This window comes from Talpa europaea (genome assembly GCF_964194135.1).
Source record: "Talpa europaea genome assembly, chromosome: 1".
Taxonomy (NCBI): Eukaryota; Metazoa; Chordata; class Mammalia; order Eulipotyphla; family Talpidae; genus Talpa; species Talpa europaea.
In genome coordinates, this window is record NC_140073.1 from 137203052 (window position 1) to 137226871 (window position 23820).

Sequence of the window (23820 nt, forward strand, 5' to 3'; positions counted from 1 at the left end):
AGTGCCTCATACCTCCATGTTGTCCAAGGGTCAATGTAGATAGATACATTATAAGAATAGATACACCAGAAAAGATCTGTACAAAAAAAAGTATTAGCCTCCCCTGTTGGCGCAGCGGTTGAGAGCTGGGCTGAGCAGCTGCCCACAGCCTGTGCAGCACCGGTTCAATCCCCGGCCACAGGCAAGGGTCCCACATGGCACGCAGACCTCTCCTGCCGCACCCGCTGCTCCCCTCAGCAATGTATTTTGTCAGTCTGCCTGCTCTGCTCCCCGCTCTGGCTCTGGTGAATTCTCTCACCCTCCTGCGCTTCTTACTGTACCCAGTGCTTGTATAAATAAATAAATCTTAAAAAAAAAAAACAATATTAACAGTGGTTACCTGTTATATTAAGAGCAATCTAATGTTTTTTTGTTTGTTTGTTCTTAAATGACCATTGAATTGCTACAAATTTTACCTAGTTTGGTGCTAGTAATATATCAGATTCCCCCAAAGTGATGGCTGTTTTTTTTTTTTTCTCTCTCTCTCTTTTAATCACAGGAGAGAGTACAGAACATTAGAGAATGGCAGAAGATCGGAAAGATGAAGCAAAGGCACCTCACTGGACCTCAGCTCAGCTGACAGAGGCATCGGCACACCCACATCCACCTGAGATTAAGGATCAAGGAGGGGCAGGAGAGGGACTTGTCCGAAGTGCCAATGGATTCCCATACAGGGAGGATGAAGAGGGCGCCTTTGGAGAACATGGGTCTCGGGGCACCTATTCAAATACCAAAGAGAATGGGATCAATGGAGAGCTGACCTCAGCTGACAGAGAAACAGCAGGTAACTAAGGGCTTTTCTGCCACCACTGCTTTCTTTGTGCTTTGAAGTCTGTTTAATCTGAAAGTGAATTTATTTACGGCGTTGATCCACTTTCACTATTGCTAGGACCAGAATTCTAGTCAGTCGAGGGAAAGATACCAAGAGGAGAGCATTCTCCCAAATTTGTGATATTTTCAACCTCATCTCCCCATTTTATTTTTATCACATTGATTTCAATAGATAAACAAATGGCTCAATGTATATCTATTTTGCTAGAAGCTGTCGGTATTATAATTCATTGAAAGAAAACTTCACAAATAGTTTTTACTGATTTTCCTTAATAATATTGGACCTAAATCAGATTGATTTATTGATTAGTAGCATATTTACTTTTTAGAGTATAAAAGAAAGAGTACAGTCCCAGCCTCCAAAAAGAAAGAGAGAGAGAGCAAAAGAAATAAAAATACTTATGTATACAGGAATCATTTCATACTCTCTCTAATAGTTTTTAAGAACTAATATAGAGGCCCTCCCTGGTGGTGCAAGCGATTGAGCGCAGCGCTGTGAAGCTGTCCGCAGCCTCTGCAGCACGGGTTCAATCCCAGCCTGCCCGGGATGTATCCACACAGTGCGGCAGACCTCTCCTGTCTCACCCACTGCTCTCCTCAGCAGTGTATTTCAGTCTGTCCACCTGTTCTGTTCCCCACTCTGTCTCTGGTGAATCCTCTCACCCTCATGCACATCTGGCCTGTACCCTGGTTCTTGTATACAGGAATAAATAAATCTAAAAAAGAAAAAAAAAGAGCTAATATAGAGATGCTTAAAGGCAAACATAATATAATTTACTCTTAAATACTTCCTTTCAAAGTATAATTACTACCTGTATTGTCCTCTATTCTAGCACTGATTATATTATAGTTAATGACATAGTCATTAATATTGTTAATGTCATACAGAAACATTAGCCTATCCTATATTATTCTTTACTATTGTTTTATTTTCTCTGTAATTCAGAATTGAATGCATTTGAACACAGCAACTTATAGATACGCTACCCAAAAAGAGCAAGTAAACTACAAGTAGTATAAAAGGCTGTCCCCCCATCAAAGCCATCCCTTCTTTAAAAGTTAGTTTTCTATACTCCATCAGTTAATCAGCAACATTTACCAAGTGTACATACATTTTGTTAAGAAAATATATTTAAATTTTAGTAGGGTGACAAGGAGGAGGGTATTTCAAAGACTTGAAAAATCACATAAGTACATAGTGTAATTTTTTTTAATTGTACTCTTTCTCATACATGCAACAGAAAAAAGAGGGTGGCAGTGTCCACTATGATTCAAGAATTTGAAGTGTTGCAGTGCCCAGCAACCACATGTGACCCATTAGTAAAAACCTGTGGTTAAGAATGAAACAAAAATATGTTTTACCTCTTATGGTTACAATGTGCAGAGTTAAGTATACCAAGTGAATGACTCAAATAATATATATTAATTAGTATTAATATTATTATTGGTGGTGGTATGGTATTAATATGGAAAACATGACACTCTCACTCAGGAATATTTTTTGACACATGAGTTTTAACACAGATTGAAAAGGAGAGGACTTGGGTATCAGAAAGACTACCTTGGAGAATTGTGAAGGGAATCACCAAGAAGGGCTAAGGAACAAAATAGTGATGGGAAATGAGAGAGATAACGCAAAAGACCAAGGTTTTTCTTATCATATCCTAAAATTATACCTCAAGTACTCAATAAACATGTGTTGGTTGAGTGAATGAATGAGTGAATGAATGCAGGAGAAGTGGACACGCTGAAATGTGTCACTTTGCATTTGGACTCTCATCACTTGACTGTCACTGACAACTAAAGACTTATTCTACCCTCAAGAGAAAACTCATAATAGCAGGCTTAGTCACGCAGCGGAGAACCAACATCATGCACTATTTCATTTTTTCAATAGTCTTAATTAAAGTATTTAAGAACATCAGAAAAATCTACTTGCCAGGTCAGTGTGTCTTTGCCAGCTTCTTTGGGAAAATAATGTAAGTAAAAAAATTTAAAAATATTTCTTCTAAATTATGGGTTCAGGACCATCCAGAATTATTTTTTAACTTAACTCAGTACATAGCAAATGAGTCATATTACTTTGGGGAGACTGATTATGAAAGTTTTATATGGATGTTCAGAGTGACCAAGTTTGTAAACAGCCAGCTGTGGGTCACCAGAATGATGTGTTCCATACAAACTACAGTATCATTTTTAAACTAAGTTCCCCTCAGAAATAACAAGGCAAATATTGGATCCAAAAAATATCCATGTGTGGAAAACTATACCCACAGAGGATGTTCTGGTGATGAGTTAGTATGCAATTAAATTTCTCCCCAAACTTAGCGTAATAAAATAATAAATGTTATTATTGATAGTTTATCTATAAATGTTTCACAAATTACAAACAAGACTAATAACAAGTAAAAATAAATGTTTTTCAGTCTCAAATATAGTCTTTAAAAATGCTCACCTTTGATGATGGAGACCGCTGATATGAACTGACGTTCTATTATGAGGTGACTGTGTCAAAGGGGGCTAGGGAGCTAGCTATTATCCCAGTAGTTTGTAATTAACATGTAATCTACCAGTATATTGAATTTCCCCCTATACAGATGCTTCTCTGGACATCATGAACTTGAAGCATTTCCTGGTGACTTCAGGTCCTTGGCAATATGTTGTGGTGTCCACATCATTACCAGTTGATTTCAAAGATTATTCTTCTGTCCTTATTAGCTATAGTTTTCTCTTCATCTTTAGAAATAAGGTGGTTTTTTTTTCAGCCCCCCCGGTGGCACAGTGGTTGAGCACTCAGTTGCAAAGCTGCCCGCAACCTCTGCAGCGCCGGTTCTATCCCTGGCCACCGGGCAAGGGTCCCACATGGCGCGCAGACCTCTCCTGCTGCCCACTGCTCCCCTCAGCAGTGTACCTTGTCAGTCTGCCTGTTCTGCTCTCCGCTCTGGCTCTGGTGAATTCTCTCACCCTCCCGCGCTTCTGACTGTACCCAGTGCTTGTATAAATAAATAAATAAATCTTTTAAAAAAAAAATCCCCTTTAAACAAAAAAATAAGGTTTTTTTTCCCCAAGGTGGTTTCTTTTTTATCTCTTTAACAAGATCACATGATAAATGAATTGAAGCCATCTCATGTCTCTCCTTTCCTTCATCAGAGTATTATTTCAACTAAGGATATTACCTCATTCTCCTTCATCATCTTCTTTCATTGTTCACTTTTATTTCTGGGGGCATAATAGTTTTTGGTTTTTAAAGACTTAAGCCCATAGTCTTCCTATCTTTGATCTTTTGCACAGAGACGAATGGGGAAGAGAATGCTAAAGGCAATAATATTTTGGGTTTTTTTTTATTTTTTTAAAAAGATTTATTTATTTATACAAGCACTGGGTACAGTCAGAAGCGCGGGAGGGTGAGAGACTCCACCAGAGCCAGAGCCGGGAGCAGAACAGACAGACTGACGAAACACACTGCTGAGGGGAGCAGCGGGCGGCAGAAGAGGTCTGCACGTCATGTGGGACCCTCGCCGGTGGCCGGGGATCGAACCAGCACTGCAGAGGCTGTGAGCAGCTTCGCAACCCAGCGCTCAACTTCTGCGCCACCAGGGGAGTCCCGGCAATAATATTTTAAATGGTATTTCTTTCCAGCTTCTCTTTTACAATTTGTCTCTTTTCTTATAATTTGAAGCTAATCCATAGAAAGATAAATAGAATTAATTGCCCACTGTAGTATAACTTCTCATACTTTAAGATTTTTACTCCATTTACTCATTAAAGTGTCCTTAATAGAAGGCATGCCACAGAAGCCTGTAAAAAGAAATGAGAAAATTGTTCAGAATCTAACCACTTAAGAAAGTTATTATAATAAATCTAAAGAGTCCTTTTAAAATAAGAAGAGTGACTTGTAGTAAACCCTTTCTCTCTTTCCTATCTTTATTGAGGAGAATAGGAGGAATGCATTTTGGTCCCCAACATTCCAACTCTTAGTGAAAATTAGGAGTTTCATCTTTAAGTTTCTTATCTGGGGTGGGAGAAACTTACACTAAATTCATGTCAAGAAACATCAGTTTTCTCATATTAAGCAGAAGCACTGATGTATAAAAAATATATACATTTGAATGGAAAATCATTTCAGAAATGTAAAATAAAAGAGTAAAGTAACCTTTAAAATGACATTTTAAGAACATAGCAATTGATTTCTATAATCATTGTGCATGTGACTAACAATGTAGCTCGCTTTTGCTTAATGTAGCATCTCATCATCTAATAGCACAAATACTAGCCTTACTGTTCCTGTTTATAGGATCATTTTTTTTAAATAGAGGCATGTTTTATTTATTTATTTGTTTGTTTGTTTTGTTTATACATGCACTGGGTACAGTCAGAAGCGCGGGAGGGTGAGAGAATTCACCAGAGCCAGAGCTGGGAGCAGAGCAGGCAGAAGGACTGAGGTACACTGCTGAGGGGAGCAGCGGGTGGCAGGAGAGGTCTGCGCGCCATGTGGGACCCTCCTCCGGTGGCCGGGGAGCAGCTGGGGATCGAACTGGCGCCGCAGAGGCCGTGGGCAGCTTCGCAACCCAGCGCTCAACCACTGCGCCACCTGGGAGGCCCTATAGGATCATTTTTAATATGCTTATTCTAATAGCAGAAGCTGGGACTTGCAAACAAAGTAGTAGTTCTAAGTTTCTGAACTTGCTCTGAAAACTCTCTTCATTTCACTGCTACTTCCTTTACATCTATAGTGAATAAAAGATTTACTGTTTCTTATTCATCCATTAAGGATTGCTTTAAGAACTATGTGTAAAACTACAAAGTGTGTATAAAACTACAACTTGGAAATATGTGTAAAACTACAACTTGGATGTTTTTATAGCATTGCACTCTTTCATAGTGCCCTTCAATTTCTAAAGCATCATCACATCTTTCATCTCATTTGATCTACTTGGGACTTCTGTGAATGTATCCATCATTAGTATCTTCATTTTACAAAGAAGAAAACAAGGTACAGAATGGCTACGTGACATGCATGCTTAGGTTTACACAATGAGAGAGGGAGCTGAATTGTGAGTGTGCTTATGATCTAGTGCAGCCGAACTGTCCTGCCCCCAAGAGGTGGTATGAGATTTTCCCTATAGTTTATCATTTACTTGGCTTTATAAACCTGCTACTGGTTGTGAGAGTTTTCAAGATCCTTTGTGATGAGAGATTTTTCACCTCACACTAAATTGCAAATGTTAATATTCTTTATTAGAATAAGTGATGAAATTCAGTACTTATCTGCTGTTGTTATGGATTGCATGATAGAAGGCTGGAAGGGATCAGTCAGATGACCTTTCATAGTCCTCCCCTGCAGTCACTCATCCAAGATCGCATGACAACACCAGATGCAGGTCTCCTGCCTTGCAGACCAGTGCTTTTTCCCTGCCACACAGGCAGTGTCAGTGATTATCAGTTACAGCCAAAGAAGGCCATTTGAATGTCAAACCACCGTACTGATGAAGCATTAAGAATAGCAGAAGATCAAAAAATTATTTCTGTTTTACAGCATTCTTAAAAGGGGGCAATACTGACAAGTTGATAGATGTCAAAACATTCAAGTATGTAAAACCATGTAAAGTGCTGACTCTGTCTGTCCTCTGGGAGGATGATAGGAAGAAACACTAGTCAGATGTATAGTGACTTCATGACCAGCAAATGCCATTGTAGCTATAGGATAGAGTAAATTTTAAAATGATAGGGCATTTCTCAAGTTAACTATCTCCATTCCCCAAATTACTCTGTTTTCCTAATAGCTCCCCAGACAATCAAGGTCTGCTCTCTGCCAGAGTAGTGAGAACTTCTAGATTATTTCCAAGCTCACCTTTTCAGTTTACCAATGGAACTTCCCCTCCAAAAGCCTTGGTCTGCACTTTAATACCTATACAACTCACACAGCCAAGTCATGTATGTATTCTGATATGGAAGTTTATTTTTGCTAATAGTATAACCTTTAGCTTGAAAATATGCAAATATAGGAAAAGTCTGTCATCGTTCACACGCAAAAACCTGAATGTACCTCAGCTTCTGTTTCTTTTCAATCTTAGAAAATTCAAACCTGCCTTTTCTTACACGTCCCCTGCCTCCATTCCTGTATTTAAGATTTACTAGTCAGAGTCATCATCTCATTTGAAATAGGGAGTATTGTATGTAATATATTTATGTACACAGGGCAAAGTAGTACAAGGCCATTTCTCCCGCAAAACCATCAAAGCTCTTTGTACCACCCCCTGTGGCAAATAAACAAGCTGGCTAACAATACAAGAGGTTGCAGATTTTTCTTTCCTTGTTGCCATGCCAACCACTCATTGCTCAGGCTGCCATTTCCCTGAGCTCCGCAGAGAGAGGAGTGTGCAGTTATTTAGCATTCAAGGGTGGATCTGCAGAAAAGCACACCGCCTCACTGCGAAGCGTCTGGGCCTGACTGCGGCGATGGATGAGGAAAGAAAAGAGGGATCTTTTCATTGTTTTCCTCCAAAAGGTTAGGCATCTGGGGCTAGAGTGAGTGAGAAAGACAAGGATTGATAACAAGGCAATTCCATGAGGTTTGTATTTGTCACGTTTGCTTTGTCCTATGTGATCTCTATACCATTATAAACAGGTTGTGGGTTTTAGTTTCAGTCCTGTTATATGGCTTGTCTTGTTGGTAAATAGAAAGATCTGGACCTAATTGACCGCTGGCTTATATGGACATTGTAACAAAATGCTACATCTCTTACTCTTGCGTACAGTAGGTATTGCTGGCTAAAACTTAGACTGGTTTACAAATTGGCGGAAAAGAGACCACCAGATAAAGTTGTTTGTTTAAATGTGCAGCTATAGGGCAGTTTTCCTATAAAAATCTACCTCAGATCTATCTGTGTTCTGCAGCCAAAGTCTTAGTGTAGGAGAAAATTTTTAAGCCGGTATTTCTGAATCAAAATTTAAGGAAAACTTGATTTCTCTAGTTTTGTTTTAATCAAACCCAATGACACAACATATTAAAACATGATTCTATTTCTTGGAATTTTTATTGGCTATAAACGTTTCAAGTTGTGAAGAGCAAGGTTCTATGTGACATGATATAACATGATATCTTAAAATGAAATTAATTTGCATGCATATTTACTCCCTTATATGTTCTTCCAGAAAATTCCTTCCATGTACCCACGGAAATCACTCTTGTTTCTTTATTGTCTTGTTTTGTGCTTAATGTCAGAACCATATCACAAGTGATAAGAAAAATAGTATTTTAGCATCCTCTTCTGTCCACTGACACTTTGAAAAATTACTGTGCTGAATTTAAATCTTAATGAAGGCAACAGATTTGTGCAAAGAACAATTCAGACCTATACTTGTAAAAATATTTCTGTCTGGCTTGTCTGTAAATGTAAGTACAACTTAATAATTTAATTAGCACTGTGGGTTTTTTTCTTGATCTTTTATCCTGATCTTGCATTTTCTAAGATCTTATCAGATTTTCTCTTAATTTGCTCTCCTGCTTTTTCATCATTTTTTCATGTATTTCAACCTTTGAGGTCTTCAAAATCTCGATATAGAGCAGAATTCTAAACAGCTCATAAAATCCTTTAGTTTGCATCATGAGCAGATGAGGATAATTAATCATGGAAGTCAGTCCTCCTGAAGTCATTTTTTGGACTGTCTCAGCTTTTGTTTTGGTTAGGATTTTGCACAGCTTTGATCTGTATCTTGCTGTAGTTCTAAGAAGTCTCACCTCACAAAAGAGAAAAGGAAAAAAGAGAGAGACAACCCTAATAGTAGTTTGGAACAAATAAATTGCTATAACATATTGAGAATATGGTCAGCATCAATGAAAAATTTATTTTTAAAAATTGTGATGTATGTGTGTGTATATGTGTGTGTGCATGTTGATTATCTTACATGTATACACCTGAAAAAAATATCTACTACTCTGTGCCAAACAGCACCATGAGGTTGGACTTTGGGTTTGATTTTCTCTCTGCTGGAGGTTAGTAGCTGGAGAGTTCTTAGCAGTCGTCATGCTTCTTTCCTCTCCAAGCTACTGAGGTGCACCAACTGTTTCTACTTCAGGTAGCAAGCCTTTTGCTCTTCCTCTCTTTCCCTCACACTTCACTGCTTCTTAGCACATTACATAAAGCACGTGCTTTGACTTTCAGGGAGCCTGGAATTCATATCAGGAGCAGATGAACAGAACAACTGGTGCTGCATTGCAGACCCGGCAGGTTAAACATGATCTACTCTGACTTCATGAGTCCTGAGGGGAAAAGGACACAGAGCTGCTTGCTGTCTGCTCACTGTGTCTCCTCTCCCAGAGTGAGTCACCATTCGGCAACACTCATAAAAAATACAATTCAAAACCCAGTCACGCTGATGAGCAAGGCAGAAAGCAAAGGTCTGAGGCTCTGGTTAAAACTTGCAAATGTGCAAATATTAGGTGGCTATCAGAACTCGGAAAGGAGAATAAGACATCTGCTTTTACAATTGATTACAGCAATACTCAAAACTTGAGAAGATTAGGTAAATTGGATAATAAGATTGGGCTCAAGATTCAGAGAAAAATCATCTTTAATCGATGATTCAGCTTCAGCAGCCTGAAAATTAGATTCAAGATTCTCATTGCAAACTTTCTGTTTGGAAACATAAGGCAAGGAAGTTCTGGACTTTGAGCACTGTGGATCCTCTCACCAGTGACCCCTGTGTGATTGGTCAGCCTTCTGATTGAACTAAAAATCAAGTTACATTTATTACCTAACCAATCTGTTGTGTTTTTTTTTATTATGTGCAGACCCTTGTGAAACAAGGAAAAACATTTTCAAAGGCTACATGCCATGCAAGAAACATTCCCAAAAGTCCATGATAAAGACCCAAAGCTGATGTTGGTTTTATTGTCGCATGTAAATCTTCCTGTTCCATGTTTATGTCTTGCTAGTAGCATTGAGCATAGTCAACATTTTGATCCAAGTATAATAAATATATATTAATTTCAAGCTTACAATATACTCTTTGATATTTGTATACAATGGGAAAGATCATCTCAAACATTTTACTGAGGATACTTGTTGCTTGTTTTATTCCCATCACTAGATTGTGTTTTATTTTTTTAAAAGATTTGTTTATGCATACAAGGACTAGGGTACAGACCAGAGTTGAGGGGGGTGGTGCTGAGAGGATTCACCACAGACAGAGTGGGGAACAGAACAGGCAGACTAACTGAAATATAGTGCTGAGGGGAGTAGCGGGCGAGTCAGGAGAGGTCTGCTGCACCATGTGGGTAGCTCCCTGGCTGGGGATCAAACTCATGCTGCAGTGGCTGCGGATAGCTTCATAGGTTGCATCTTAACCCCTTGTGCCACCAGGCAGGTCCAATTGTAAGTGTTTTGAAGTAGACACTATTCATCTTCATATTCTTTCTTGCATGTCATGCATTTCTTATTTTCTGTAGTAGAATATTTCTTGGGTTAATACAAAAAGGAGAAAATTAGTATATTCATATTTGCTTTTGAGAATAGAAATCATGAAAATATGATGGGTCTACAAAGATGGTAGCACTGTGTGAACAATCCATTTGTAGAAAAGTTTCTTAGAAAGGAATACTAGAACCAATGAGGTAAATCAAGAAATTGCCAGAGGAAACTAAATTCAAGGTAAAGACTATCCAACTGTTGGCTAAAACAGAAACAAATTAAGCTAATGGAAAATGTATAGCAGAAAACCTGATGACATCTGAAAATAGGAGCTAGGCTTGGGAGTAAAGAAAAAAATGTATAACACTAAGACACCTAATGAAAAGTATTTTCTTAGTGATGAATGTTAATGATCTGGGAAGAATATGAAAAGGGAGGATAATTGGTCCTTCAAAGAGACATCAGTGAAGTAACAATTAAGAAACACACAAATGTTCAACAACCAATTTTTTGCTCATTCCCAGAATATGGAGCCCAATGTAATAGTTTGGCCCAATTGAAAGTGCTACTGAAATACCCTGTAAAGAGAATTCTAAAATGCATGTCCTTTGTCAATGGCTGTAAGGTAAGAATTGCTTTACTGTTGTAGGTCAGTAGCTCATATAAACTTCATTTCTAACAAATGGACAACCTCAACAACGAAGCAAAAGGGTGTTTTAAGTCATTAAGCTAATTATACTTCTCATTCAAAAGAATAAAAGGTATTTGTCTTGGGGCGATGTTATATATCCCTTTTGAAGATCAAAATAAAATGTTACCAATGCCCTTTTTTCTTTACTTTTGAGTCAAAAAAATAACTGGCAAATGATAAGTTCTTAGGTAGTAAACAGAATTTCCCTATTAAAAAATAGATATTTATTCATTAACTTGATTTCAATTACATATGCATTTATAATTTCATCATTTTTAAAATATTTATTTATTTACGCATACAAGAACTGGGGTACAGGCCAGAGGTGCAGAGGATGAGAGGATTCACCAGAGACAGAGTGGGGAACAGAAGAGGCAGACTGACTGAAATACACTGCTGAGGGGAGCAGAGGGCAAGTCAGGAGAGGTCTCCTGTGCCATGTGGGTAACTCCCTGGCTAGGGATTGAACTCATGCTGCAGTGGCTGTGGATAGCTTCATAAAGCTGCTTCCTAACCCCTTGCACCACCAGGGAGGCCCCTATAGTTTCACCATTTTAAAAAAATGTTTCTTGTAATCTGTAATTTTCTTTTTGACATATTAAAATAAATGATGCTCCCATTTATACTTTTTAATTCTAACCATATTTTAGTATTTAAAGGATTTTCTTCTGCTTAGTGGAAAACAACAATTAAACAGCTGTTATTGCTTTTGTAGGCAATTTTATAAAATGAATTAAATCATAGTTCAGTTTTCCTGCTTGTGTGCTGCATATTGCTTTAAAGCCCAAGTATATCTTTTCTTTTTATTTAAAATTGACTATTGATTTTTTTATTTCTTGAAAAATAGAAGTTTGTGACTGAAACATTGAAAAAATGGAATAAACCCACTCTCCTGAGAACATTGCCAGAATAAAAATAATGAGATAGACAAACTGCCTTTCCTCAAAACACTGGCACTAACTTGGTTCACCACAGTTTTGGTTCTCCCAAAATATGTCAGATATTTCCAGTTTTACCCTGGATTGCAGTGAGGAAAGAAGCAAAGAATTGAGTTTGAAGCAAGTACAGATATCACTTTCAATAGTGACAACTTTGGCTTGGCAGTTCCTTCAATCTGGATAACAATCACCCCTGTCCTCCAGAAAATACCTGCCTGCCAACCTGCCTAAGAAAAACATAGTGCTTAGATGCCTTGTGGGCCACATTGAACACATGGTCCAAATGCAGATTTGAAAGCACCACTCAAGAACTTGGTTGTTTTGGTGACACTAGTTTCCTTCCTAGTTGGATTTCATGATTTAAGGTTGCATTGAAGTTAACCCAGCTGATAATTTGGCATCTAAGCACATGAATAGCCAGATAAGGTCAAACTGAATTGTTTTAATATGAAGGAATAAAAAATATCCTAAACTTTGTTGACTTTTTAAATGCAAATTTGAAAGTTAATAAGCATTTTTTCTATTCTAACTAGAAATGCTTGATTGTCCTTTGTCTTGTAATGATGTTTCAACTTTCCCTTCTGTTCTTTGATGTAATTGGATGTGAAAAACCTATATGAATGCAAAAAGCGCTTTTCCTCACAAGATTTGTAGAAAAATTAAGTCATACTTTCTGGAAAATTGATTTTCCAAATATGCTTTTTGGAAAATTGACTTGATTAAAATTCTGAAATGCTCCTTTTATTGGTTCTATAAAACTTTGGGTATGACTAATTAATACAATCATTGCATTAAACCATACTTCCTTTAGATCATCTTTTGATCCTCTTCTAGTTTGTTTTTTAAGATTTATTTATACATACAAGAACTGGGGTACTGTCCAGAGGTTATAGGGGTGAGAGGATTCACCAGAGACAGAGTGGGGAACAGAACAGGTGGACAGACTGAAATACACTGCTGAGGGGAGAAGCAGGTGAGACAGGAAAGATCTGCTGCGCCATGTGGGTCACCTCCCTGGCCGGGGATAGAACTCGTGCTGCAGTGGTAGTGGATAGCTTCGTAGTGCTGTGCTTAATCCCTTGCACCACCAGGGAGGCCCTGAGCCTCTTCTTGTTACTGTTAGACCAAGTCATTTCTGTCTCTGCTCCCTCTTGCATTTCAAAAATATATAAGAAATATATAAGTAAAAAAGAACAGAGCACAGACTCTGGTTTCATGAGAGTTTTAACTTTAACAGCAATTTCCTCTTTAGGAAAATAGACCATAATTTTAATCTCAAAGAAAGCAGTTTTGAGGGGGGACAGATAACTGTAAACTTAGGAAGGAGGTACTGATAAACTTAACAAGAGGAATGAAAATAAATCAGCAAACAAACAAACATGGTTCTCTGAACCAAGAATTGAACAATGTCTTCATGATCAGGGCAACCAGACATGAAATACTGAATTTATAATTTTGGGGGGAGAAAATGAAGGTATACAGGTCATGATTTAGAAACTTTTTATTCAGGAAGAAAATAATGTATCTTTACATTGTGAGTTTAATTTTCATTGTCATATTTTACTGACTATTTCAGGACTTTTTTATGAAATCTGATTTTCCATATCACCAAAAAGCCCTACGGTATCTCTTCCATCGGATTGTGTTTTTCTTGCCAAGTGAAACTGAGTTTGTTGATATGACACAGTGTGTGGTTACAGTAATACTTCTCTGAGACCTGTCCAGTGCTAAATTAGGAATTAAATAGAACTTGCCTTGAACACCTTTCCATCTGCTCCCTGAATTATATTTCTTCATTTTCTTGAAGTTGCTCAGCAGTCACCTGTAGCAACCTTACATGCCAGGATGCCAATGTCAACCAAATTGCAAAGCCTAATCTTGCTTCCCAATGTCAGCCTATTTGTCTATATAGTTCCTATTTTTACATTTTTCTTAATTCTGCTGCTCCATAAAAAAAAAAAAAAACCTTCCTTTCTTTTTCTGCTGGATTCCTACAATAGAATAATTAGGGTTATTAAGTTATCATTTTATGCTTTTCTTAATTATCATTTGCATTCTGATATAAAGCTTCAGTGTCTTCAAATGAAGAGTGAACACTTTGGCAGTATGATATAAATTAGAATCCCACAATTTGAAAGTAATAATAGAGGTGTGATTGGTAACAGTGAGGCCCAGTACACAAATAATAGATCCTGATGAACTAGGTAAATAATTTCCATTCAAATTGAAGCAGAATCTTCAATGTAAAAATTTATTTCAATAGATACCTAAGGATTATTTTTTAAAGTATGATTTGTATGTGATTTGCAGATTTCTAAAGATAATGTTGACGTTGTTAGCACTTGTTGCTTGTCTTCCATAATGAACATTTTTTATCTCAGGGTTGAGGAGAGTTGTGTAATAGTATTTTTGATGGGATGCATTAATCAATTCGGAACATATAAGAAGTCATTCTTATTCTGGAATAACTTTTGGCATGAAGAAACAAAACATTCCTATCCAAGTCTTTGCCTTTCACTGTCATAATAGAAACAAAATGCAAATATAATATTGGACTTGATACTTATTTTCTTACTAAAACATAACCTTGAAAATTCTCTAGATTTTGCTATTCAAAGATCCTTCTGGAAAATGTCTTAACTGCTGTCAATTTTACTTATTTTTTTTCCAAAATATGTCTGTTCCTCTTATCTTATGCTGTCATTGAGCTTTATTTAACAAAATTATTAAAGAATAATAGAGGGATGGCTAAGAATTATCTTCTCATTTTTATTTTCTTTTTCACTCTCACACTTTAGTTATTGGAATTTCATAATGCAATTAATTCTATGTATCTTTCCCCATGGGATTCTGAAAACATGGTTTTCTGGTTGTGTATAAGCATGCACATATTTATATACAAATATATGTTGTATATACTATGTATGTTAACATATGCATACATACACTTTATAATTCAGTTATAATCTAAAAAATATAAAGGATTATCATGTGCACTTATTAGTGACTTCAAATCTGCTAACTCCTTCCAGGACTGATATAAAAATAATATTTGTGAACAATATTTTATATAGCTATAATGAAAAACTAAAATAAGTAATGAAGAAGATGGATAGTCATTTATTTAAAATATTTATAGTTCATGAGAGACTTACTAAGAAGAAAGTACAGGTTACTGTTGCATGCTTTTACTTGCACATTCATTCTTAGAAACTTTTTAGAACTGAAAGTTGTAGCAAACTGTCATTATGCAGAACTCATGTTGGTCACTCTTTGTGCTGACTGAATGTAACCAGTGACGCTTTGTGGACAAGTGACATCCCATTGCATAATGCCTAAATTCCCGATGCTCCTAGGTCACAAGCGTGCCAAAGATTTACTTAAGTCATTATGCTGGGATTAGATATTAGGAGCAAACATAAGCTGGCCAGTTTTACCATTTTATTATAACACACATTTAGAAGAATATCTAAGTTGATAGAGGTAACTAGAAAAGATTTTCCTGGTACATGAGAATTTCTATACTAAACGTTCACTCCAGTGACTCTTTTAGATGTAGAAAATTTTTTCCATTTTTCTTCCACATTCTCTGTCTCAGGCATTCCTAGGCTTTACAACTATAGAAACATTGATTTCCCCATGTGAAATCCTAACTTCAGTCCCAATGCCCCAATCCTTTGAGATATGCAAATACAGATGAAACTTTTAAAACATGGAAAGGTCTTCATGTGTTGAGTGCTAGCACCTGCACACATAAAAAACACATGAACACACATGTGCACACGCAAGCTGCTGCTTTTCTATATATCCACTACATTTTATATTTTGTTCATCCCATAGTTATTCTAAGTATGAATTTACTCAAGCTCTCTTAGTATCATTTCTATTTCACCTTCTCATTAGTGTGATTAATTTTCATATTACATTCATTGACAATGTGATATTAATGCAGAAGTTAGTCCAATTCTCATAAGTAGATAAGGAGTAGTACAATTGTAGTAGTTCGGACAAAACAGTTCAAAGCTCTAAAAGCATTTTTAACTCCATCAATGCCTTAGTGATTGTATTCACCTTATTTATTATTAAGTATATAATCTATGGGTTACAAATAACACTGTAAATATGCACACATTACTACATTGGAAACCCCCAGCACCACCAGCAACAAATGCCTTTAGCAGAAACATAAATAAAATACTCAACTCTCTGCTTACTATATTTTTTCCATTTAAATGTGTTTCTTCCTACTTCCAACATGATCCTTAAAATTAGAAGCATTATTTTCCAGTAGGAACTATTTCTGATCTGTGCATTTTTTTTTCTTATTATTGTTAACTTTATAAAAGGATCTTGCAAAGTCTTTAAATTTTGCTACTCAGACCTCCTAGGAAAATGTAACTATGATGCGTTTTCCACTGATTTCCATCTTATTACATCTTGCCCTTTGACTAAGTTTTAAATGCTAGGTTGATTCTGTTCAAGTTCTAAAAACTTCATCTGAGTTAAGTTGAAGTGGTCAGTCTAAACAAATTGTGGAATTGAGCACATAAACTCAGGTAGGAGAGAGAAAGAATCCTGTTGTAATCATAGACTGTGCTCCCAGTTCCCCACCGTCCTTGCAGAAGCATTTCAGAATAGAGACAGCGGACAGATCATCCAAAATCTGTGGCCATTACTGGAAAAATCTTTTTAAAAAAAATGTCTTTCAGTGAGATTGCCCCATTTCAAGCACAATTGAAATAGAAGAACACATGTCTTATTCTTCTTTGTATTCCCCATAATGACTAGGCATTAATTCCATGTTCTATAGGGAGCTGAACATAAATTCTCTTAGTCACAATTCCTTATCTTAAATTTATTTAACCCCCTTAAACTAACTTTACCAGAAATGTGCTTTTTTCTCACAAGATAAATTTATTCTTGTTTTAATCAGTAAGCCTCTAGGAAAAATCTTTGGAAGAGAAAGCTGGTAGACAAAGATGTCCAGCTACAGTATTGTCCAGGGTGACCCTTTGATATCAATTGGAGTCTGACCTGGGAAGGACAGTCCACTGCTGGCCTCTTTAATTAATGCTGCAGTGCCTGAGAAACAAACAAATAATGAAAAAAAATCAGCTCTCCTAATTTATTTCATCACCAGTTGATTACAGGAAATAGCTTCAGAGGAACCATTCAGTCTCTAAATTAAGCAAAGAGTAGAAGCAAGGAACTTTTCTTCTTTCCCTGTTTTCATGAATTTATCTGGGTGTTTGTTTAGCAGAGTGCTTCCAACTACACAGTGCTCTCCTTGTTGACTAGCTTCCATCAGCAGCAGTAATTAGCATCGGTTTCCTAGGCAACCATTCTGTACCCTACTGAGAAAAACCTTTTCTTGACAGGAGCATTCTGTCTAAAATTATTTTGTTTTCCTTCTTTCACAAGTGTACGGTAGGCTTACTTGTCATTTCTTTTAACGCAGCATTATTATGTCTGTTACTCTTAAAAGCAAAAACTTTTACTGGCTTTTATATTCCATATGGTTTGATTTATTGTCGATGTCTCTTACTTCTCTCTTAACCTGCCAGAAATCAACAAAATTATGTTCTCAGGCATATGCCAACTTACTTGTATTTTTTGTTGAAAATCTAATTGGTGACCCTTTGCTTTTTCAAGTAATCACAGCTGGTCCTGATGAAAACCCAAAAGGTACCCATTCAAAATCAAACTGCTGTGTATACCAACAATGTCATATACCACTCAGAAACAACTTGAAATTCTCAGGATCACTGGGAAAATTACAATTGCATTTTTTAAGCTATCCACCAAACAAATACTGATAGATTAGTAGAATATAATAACTCAACCAAAAATGTGTGCTAAAAACAGGCTCTGGGACTGTCTTAAAAAGTTGACTTGAGGGCCTCCCCGGTGGCGCAGCGATTGAGCGCTGGGTTGCAAAGCTGCCCGCAGCCTCTGCAGCACCGGTTCGATCCCCGGCTGCTTCCCGGCCACCGGAGGAGGGTCCCACATGGCACACAGACCTCTCCTGCCGCCCGCTGCTCCCCTCAGCAGTGTACTTGGGTCCTTTTGCCTGCTCTGCTCCCCACTCTGGCTCTGGTGAATTCTCTCACCCTCCCACGCTTCTGGCTGTACCCAGTGCATGTATAAACAAAAAACAAACAAAACAAACAAATAAATAAGTAAAACATGCCTCTATTAAAAAAAAAAAAAAGTTGACTTGACAAAATAGTGTGATCAGAAGAACAGAGTTGTAGGGTGATATGAATCACCATCATGGAGAAAAGCAGGGCTGTGACAATTATAAAGGCTCAGTAAAGCATGTAGCAGTCAATGATTGTTTTTATCATTTTAATTTAAATAATAAGTGGTTCAAGCCTGATATAGTGTGTGCTAGGCAATGAACCAACATTTAGGCAAGGAGGTAACTCATTGGGAAAATGATAGAATCATCTCCATGTATCATTAATAAAAAAACCTTTTAGGTCTTTACCTATATTTTGTCATATCACAATACCCCTAAACTAAGATGATTCTTAACATAAACAAAAAAAAAATGTCCATTTCCAGAATATATTAGGCATTCAAAAGATTATAGAGACTTTCAAAATTTCAGATTATGGTGTCATGCTTAATGAATAATGCTTTATCATTTTATATGTAATCTTTCGGCATCTTTAAATTCTGAGTAACTAAATCCCATTCATAATTTTAGACATATAATATTTGGAGGAAAAGAATAACCAGAAAAATGGAATAAACAGTATGGAAGGGAGTGACAGGTAGATAAAGTAAGTAATGAAAATTCAAAATGTGGTTTAATCTCTTTCCTCAAAAAAGATTTTTTTTATGATTCTAATTGTGCTGAGGAGTAGTTAGGAATAGTCATCCCTTTTGGAACAGTGTCTAAAGACAGTCCTGCTTTAGTCCTTTTTGACAGGCATCTAGAGGGGATGGTAATCCAGGACCCATAGAGCCAAGGAAGTGAGTATGAAGCCAAAAAATAAATAACAAAGATGGAATTTTACCTCCCTCTAGCTTTGTCTAGCAAAAAAAAATAGCACTGCCCTTGGCCATTAACATAGATGACAGCAAAATAACTCTCATCTGATGTTCACAATAATAGTAGCCTAGTCGGGCTGGACCTTTAGTGCATATCACTGTTGCTCTTTCTTTGAAGTAAATTAAAGGAGAAGATCCAGAATAATGTATGACTAGAGGAAAAGAAAAACACCTTGGTAAAGCAATATTTGAAGACCTTCTTTTCATTTTTCTTTGATGTGCTCAGCCAATTAAATAATTACATAAGTACCCACAATAACCTGTGAGAGAGGTACTATTATTATTTACATTTTGTGGGTAAGGTATTGAAGCATAACGAATTTGAGTAAATTTGTTAGAATGAAATAGCTAAAAAATAGCAATACTGGAGTTTATATCAACATTTATATTATAGTTGATGTGGCTGCAATCTCTGAGGTGAAGACATATCTTCAGCAGTTGAAGATTTTAAGTTGACAAGACCAGTTGGAATTCCCAGAAAATCCAATGCTTGTGTTTTCCTTAATTCATAGTGAAATTAATATTAGACAATGAATTATTTCCTATGTGAAAAGTTTTGACAATATTATTATTCAAAAAATTGAAGGTAATAACTTGGCTCCCACACAACCTATTTGATTATTCTAAGATGGCATTTCTTAAAATCTGTTAAATTCTGTTTAAGAAAAAGATATATTCTCCCAAGGTTGGATTAAATTATTTTCTTACAAGTTTTGCTTCAATATATACAAATAGAATTAGCTTATTTGCAAGCTCTTTTTCAATTATGAGGTGCAAGCAAATTCATGAATTAGTTTTCTCTAAAGTGACAAAACCAATAAAATTTACAAAAGTCTTGATACTTCCCTTCTAAAGTAAATGGGATTGTTTTTCTGAAACTAAATTATCACAAGAAATATGGTACCAGCAGAGTGCTTTTTTATTGTTGCAAATATGTTGCAAATATCTGTACTGACTGAAGACAAGTAATGATTCAATTTTCCCTTCACTTGTCTCTATTTAGAATATTTTGAAAGTTTCTTTGTTCATGATATTACCACAATTTCATTTGACCTACACCTTGTGTGAATGCATCTTTTATTGTATTAAATTCACTTCTACTTTTTTCACATTAGCCCATAACATATAAAATATTCCTCCCTACTGTCAAAATTATTTTAAATACAATTACAAACAAAAAGACTGAAAGAATATAACATCACCCAGTTAGAATTTGTTTTCATAAGCCAATAAACCAATAGATACTTTTATATTGTATTTTCCCAATTTAAACAAATTTAATTCAAGTTCAGAGTTCCCTGGAAAATTCATCAATAGGTACACAAAAATCTGGGGCCTCCATGTAAAAAATATACTGCTACAGGGTATGGGTAATCAGGTAGAAGGGTTCAATTGTGTGGTGACGAATGGAAACTAGATTTTTGGTGGTGATCATAATATAGTGTATTCATATTCAGTGAATTGAATTTTAATGGTGTGCATCTGGATCCCATATGATATTATTAACCAATGCTACCTCAATAAAAATTTAAAGGAAAACAGAGATACTGTTTTGAAGAGCATCAAAACTGAAATAAGAATACAGTGTATTATATAATTTCAGAGGTTTAAGTTAGTAAATGTAGTCACAAATATTGCTTATTTCTGAAATTATGTAAATATCATGAGGAAGAGCTTCCGTGTTAATTTTTCAATATTTCAATTTAGGTAAAGTTCACTGAGACAAGCCTCAATAATTTCAGTAAATGACAAAGAAAGAGACCTTGACTTGGGAAACTTTACACAGTAGGGAAGATAAGGCACAGCCACTGGTCTGATTCCATAGAAGATGTGCTAAGCGCCACAGGGAAAGGCTGGATGTTACATAAGTACCAAAAGGGAATTGCAAAAATGATCCAGAATACGTATGCGTTCTATATACATCCCAATTTCTGCAGTGTTTGCTCCACCTCTCCCTTTTACCCAATCTTCCATAAACATCGGGGTGCTAAAAGTACTAAAAATCAACCTTTTGATTTTTAAATGTCTGAATATCTTTGAAAATTAACATATGCAAGTGGCAATTCTCAAAACCTAAATAATTATGTTATGGTGTTATTAAGCAATGTACACATCTACAGGCTCTCTCAAAAGTTTTCTCTATCTCCTTTTGCAGTTTTCTTCCCCATTGAAAATGTCATTTTAGGAGCCTAGTCTTCCATGGAATGTTTAGAGGAATCCTACCTAGAAGCCTGGCTTTATAAAAACAGTCTCTCCCCTTATACCACCCTCCCCAATAACTAGCACAGCACTTAATGTTTCTTGTAATGCATTGGTGACTATTACTGTTACTTATTTACCTGGAACAGCTATGAAAAAATGGAATAAAAATACTCATACAATAAAATAGTGCTGCCTCTTAGAACTGAAAAATGTAGCTACTTAAAGTAAATTATCTATTACGGTATCTAACATGGTCTACAAGATAATATAGGTGGGTAGATGATAGATCAATAGACAGACAGGCAGACAAACAGACATTTATTGCTCATCATGGTCAATCACTTATTACACAGGCTCAGACATAATAAGGATTAGCAGTGATTTTTTACATAGACAAACATGTCTAAGGGCATATTTCTTCCTTGGTTCATACCTTTAAAAGATCTCATCTCTTTTCATTAATCATTCACCAATGACTGTTAGGGAATTTTGTGGTTATTTTTCCTCATTCTTTTTTTAAGATTTATTTATTTATGCATACAAGAGCTGGGGTGCAGGCCAGAGATGCGGGGGATGAGAGGATTCTCCAGAGACAGAGTGGGGAACAGAACAGGCAGATTGACCGAAGTACACTGCTGAGGGGAGCAGCGGGCAAGTCAGGTGAGGTCTGCTGTGCCATGTGGGTTGCTCCCTGGCTGGCCTGGGATCAAACTCATGCTACAGTGGCTGCGATTGCTTCATAGGTTGCATCTTAATTCTTTTTTGTTCTTCTGCTTAGGAGACAGAACTGCATAACAGACAGGAAGTCTGGGTTCTAATCTCATTCTTCATCAGCTTTGTAAACTTGAACAATCTCATAGCCGTGTTCACTTTATTTCCTCATCTATAGAAGAGACAGTATAGATAAAATCTTCTCTGAAGTCCTTTAACTCCAAAATTGTGGGACTCTATGAGTTAAATTGTAGAAGATAAAATTTCCTAATAAGGATGTATTTATCATTATGTTGAAATCATATTCATTCCATGCATTTTTGTAATAATAAAAAATAATCCTTATTTAAACTAAATTGAGAGTATAAGGTGTAAAATATGCTTTATTACTTGATATCTGAATATATGGAATGAATTTTTTTGGGTTTTGCTTAGAAATGAAAGCTTTTTCATAAGTAATTTTAAGGAGCTTATCAGTAATTTTCTATTCGGATACTTGAAGTTTGAATTAGGAATCTAGCTTCCCAAAATTAAAAGAAATATTAGTGAAGCATATTACAGTATCCTAATTCTTTGCAAATCAATATTCTAAGTATGCTGTTGTTTACATTAAGAATGTCTAATTCTCTGATCTAATCTTCTGTTTCTTCATCTGCCAAATGAGAGTAATGATAGTAAATCATTCATCAGAATGATAAGGACCAACATATTAGCAGCCAAGTGTCTGGCATGTATTGAACACTATAAAATTTTTTAAATATTCCTTCTGCTTCTATCACTGCTATTCACTCTAGATAAGAGTGTTTATAGTGCATGCCATAAGACTGCACATAGGTTATAATGTCAAGTGACTATTCAAAAAATTCGTGTTAAACTTCTGAAGACAAATATTCTCAGTCAGGTAATTCCATTTTAAAATTCAGATAAATTCTGGCCAAGTGGATTGCTCATCTCCAAAAACCTTGTTCTTTATTAAGCATCCGGGGTAGGGTGAGGAAGCCATATAGTGGAGGCTGAATCTAAATGAACGATCAAGGTAAAAATAGGCAGATCTCCCACAATATGCTTATGAATGTGCAAATTCTGGTCATGAGCCATAATAAAATTTCAATGAAATATTTATTCTAAAATCTCGACTAAAATTATGAGAACAAATCCCACCACCACCACCCCCTTCTTCCAGTACAATGTGTTTCTATTAAGGCTGTAAGTGGGCTTATTTCCTAGTGTGGCAGATCTTTTTATATAAAGATGGTGAAAAGTTAAACCTGAAGAACTGACTTCTAATTTAAAATACATACATGGCACAGCAGATCTCTCCTGCCTCACCCCGCTGCACCCCTCAACAGTGTATTTCAGTAGATCTGCCTGTTCTGCTCCCCACTCTGGTGAATCCTCTCACCCCCCACACCTCTGGCTTACACCCCAGTTTTTGTATGCACAAATAAATCTTAAAAAATAAAATAGGGCCTTCCCTGGTGGCTCAGCGTTGAGCACTGGGCTGCAAAACTGCCCGTGGCCTCTGCAGCGCAGGTTCGATCCCCAGCTTCAGGCGAGGGTCCCACATGACGCACAGACCTCTCCTGCCGTGCCCGCTGCTCCCCTCAGCAGTGTACTTCATCAGTCTGCCTGTTCTGCTTCCCCTCTGGCTCTGGTGAAGTATCTCAACCTCCCATGCTTCTGACTATACCCAGTGCTTGTATAAATAAATAAATCTTTTTAAAAAATTAAAAAATATATATAATTAATCTCAAAAGACTTCTTTCTTTCAGTTGTTGATATGTAGAACATCATTTCTTGATTTTTTTTTTTTGCACTGGGTTATACGAAATTAACATTAATATGGTTCAGAGGATGCCATTTCAGGTCAAAAGCTAGTTAATGGGCATCTAACAGGCTGTTCATATTAATAAACCCCCCCTCCTTTTAAATGAAA

At 36.5% G+C, this 23820-nt stretch overlaps 1 protein-coding gene across 20 annotated transcripts in view; it reads left to right on the top strand.

Moving 5' to 3' along the window:
* Positions 1-561: 561 nt before the first annotated feature.
* MAP2 (microtubule associated protein 2) overlaps positions 562-23820 on the top strand; it is a gene marked incomplete at both ends in the record, with an annotated part of 69023 nt that continues 45764 nt past the window's right edge. For all 20 annotated transcript variants that reach the window (XM_084240452.1, XM_084240454.1, XM_084240455.1 and 17 more), the window contains one exon: positions 562-823. In XM_084240452.1, the coding sequence (XP_084096578.1) occupies positions 562-823 (262 nt within the window). The remainder of the gene's footprint in view (positions 824-23820) is intronic.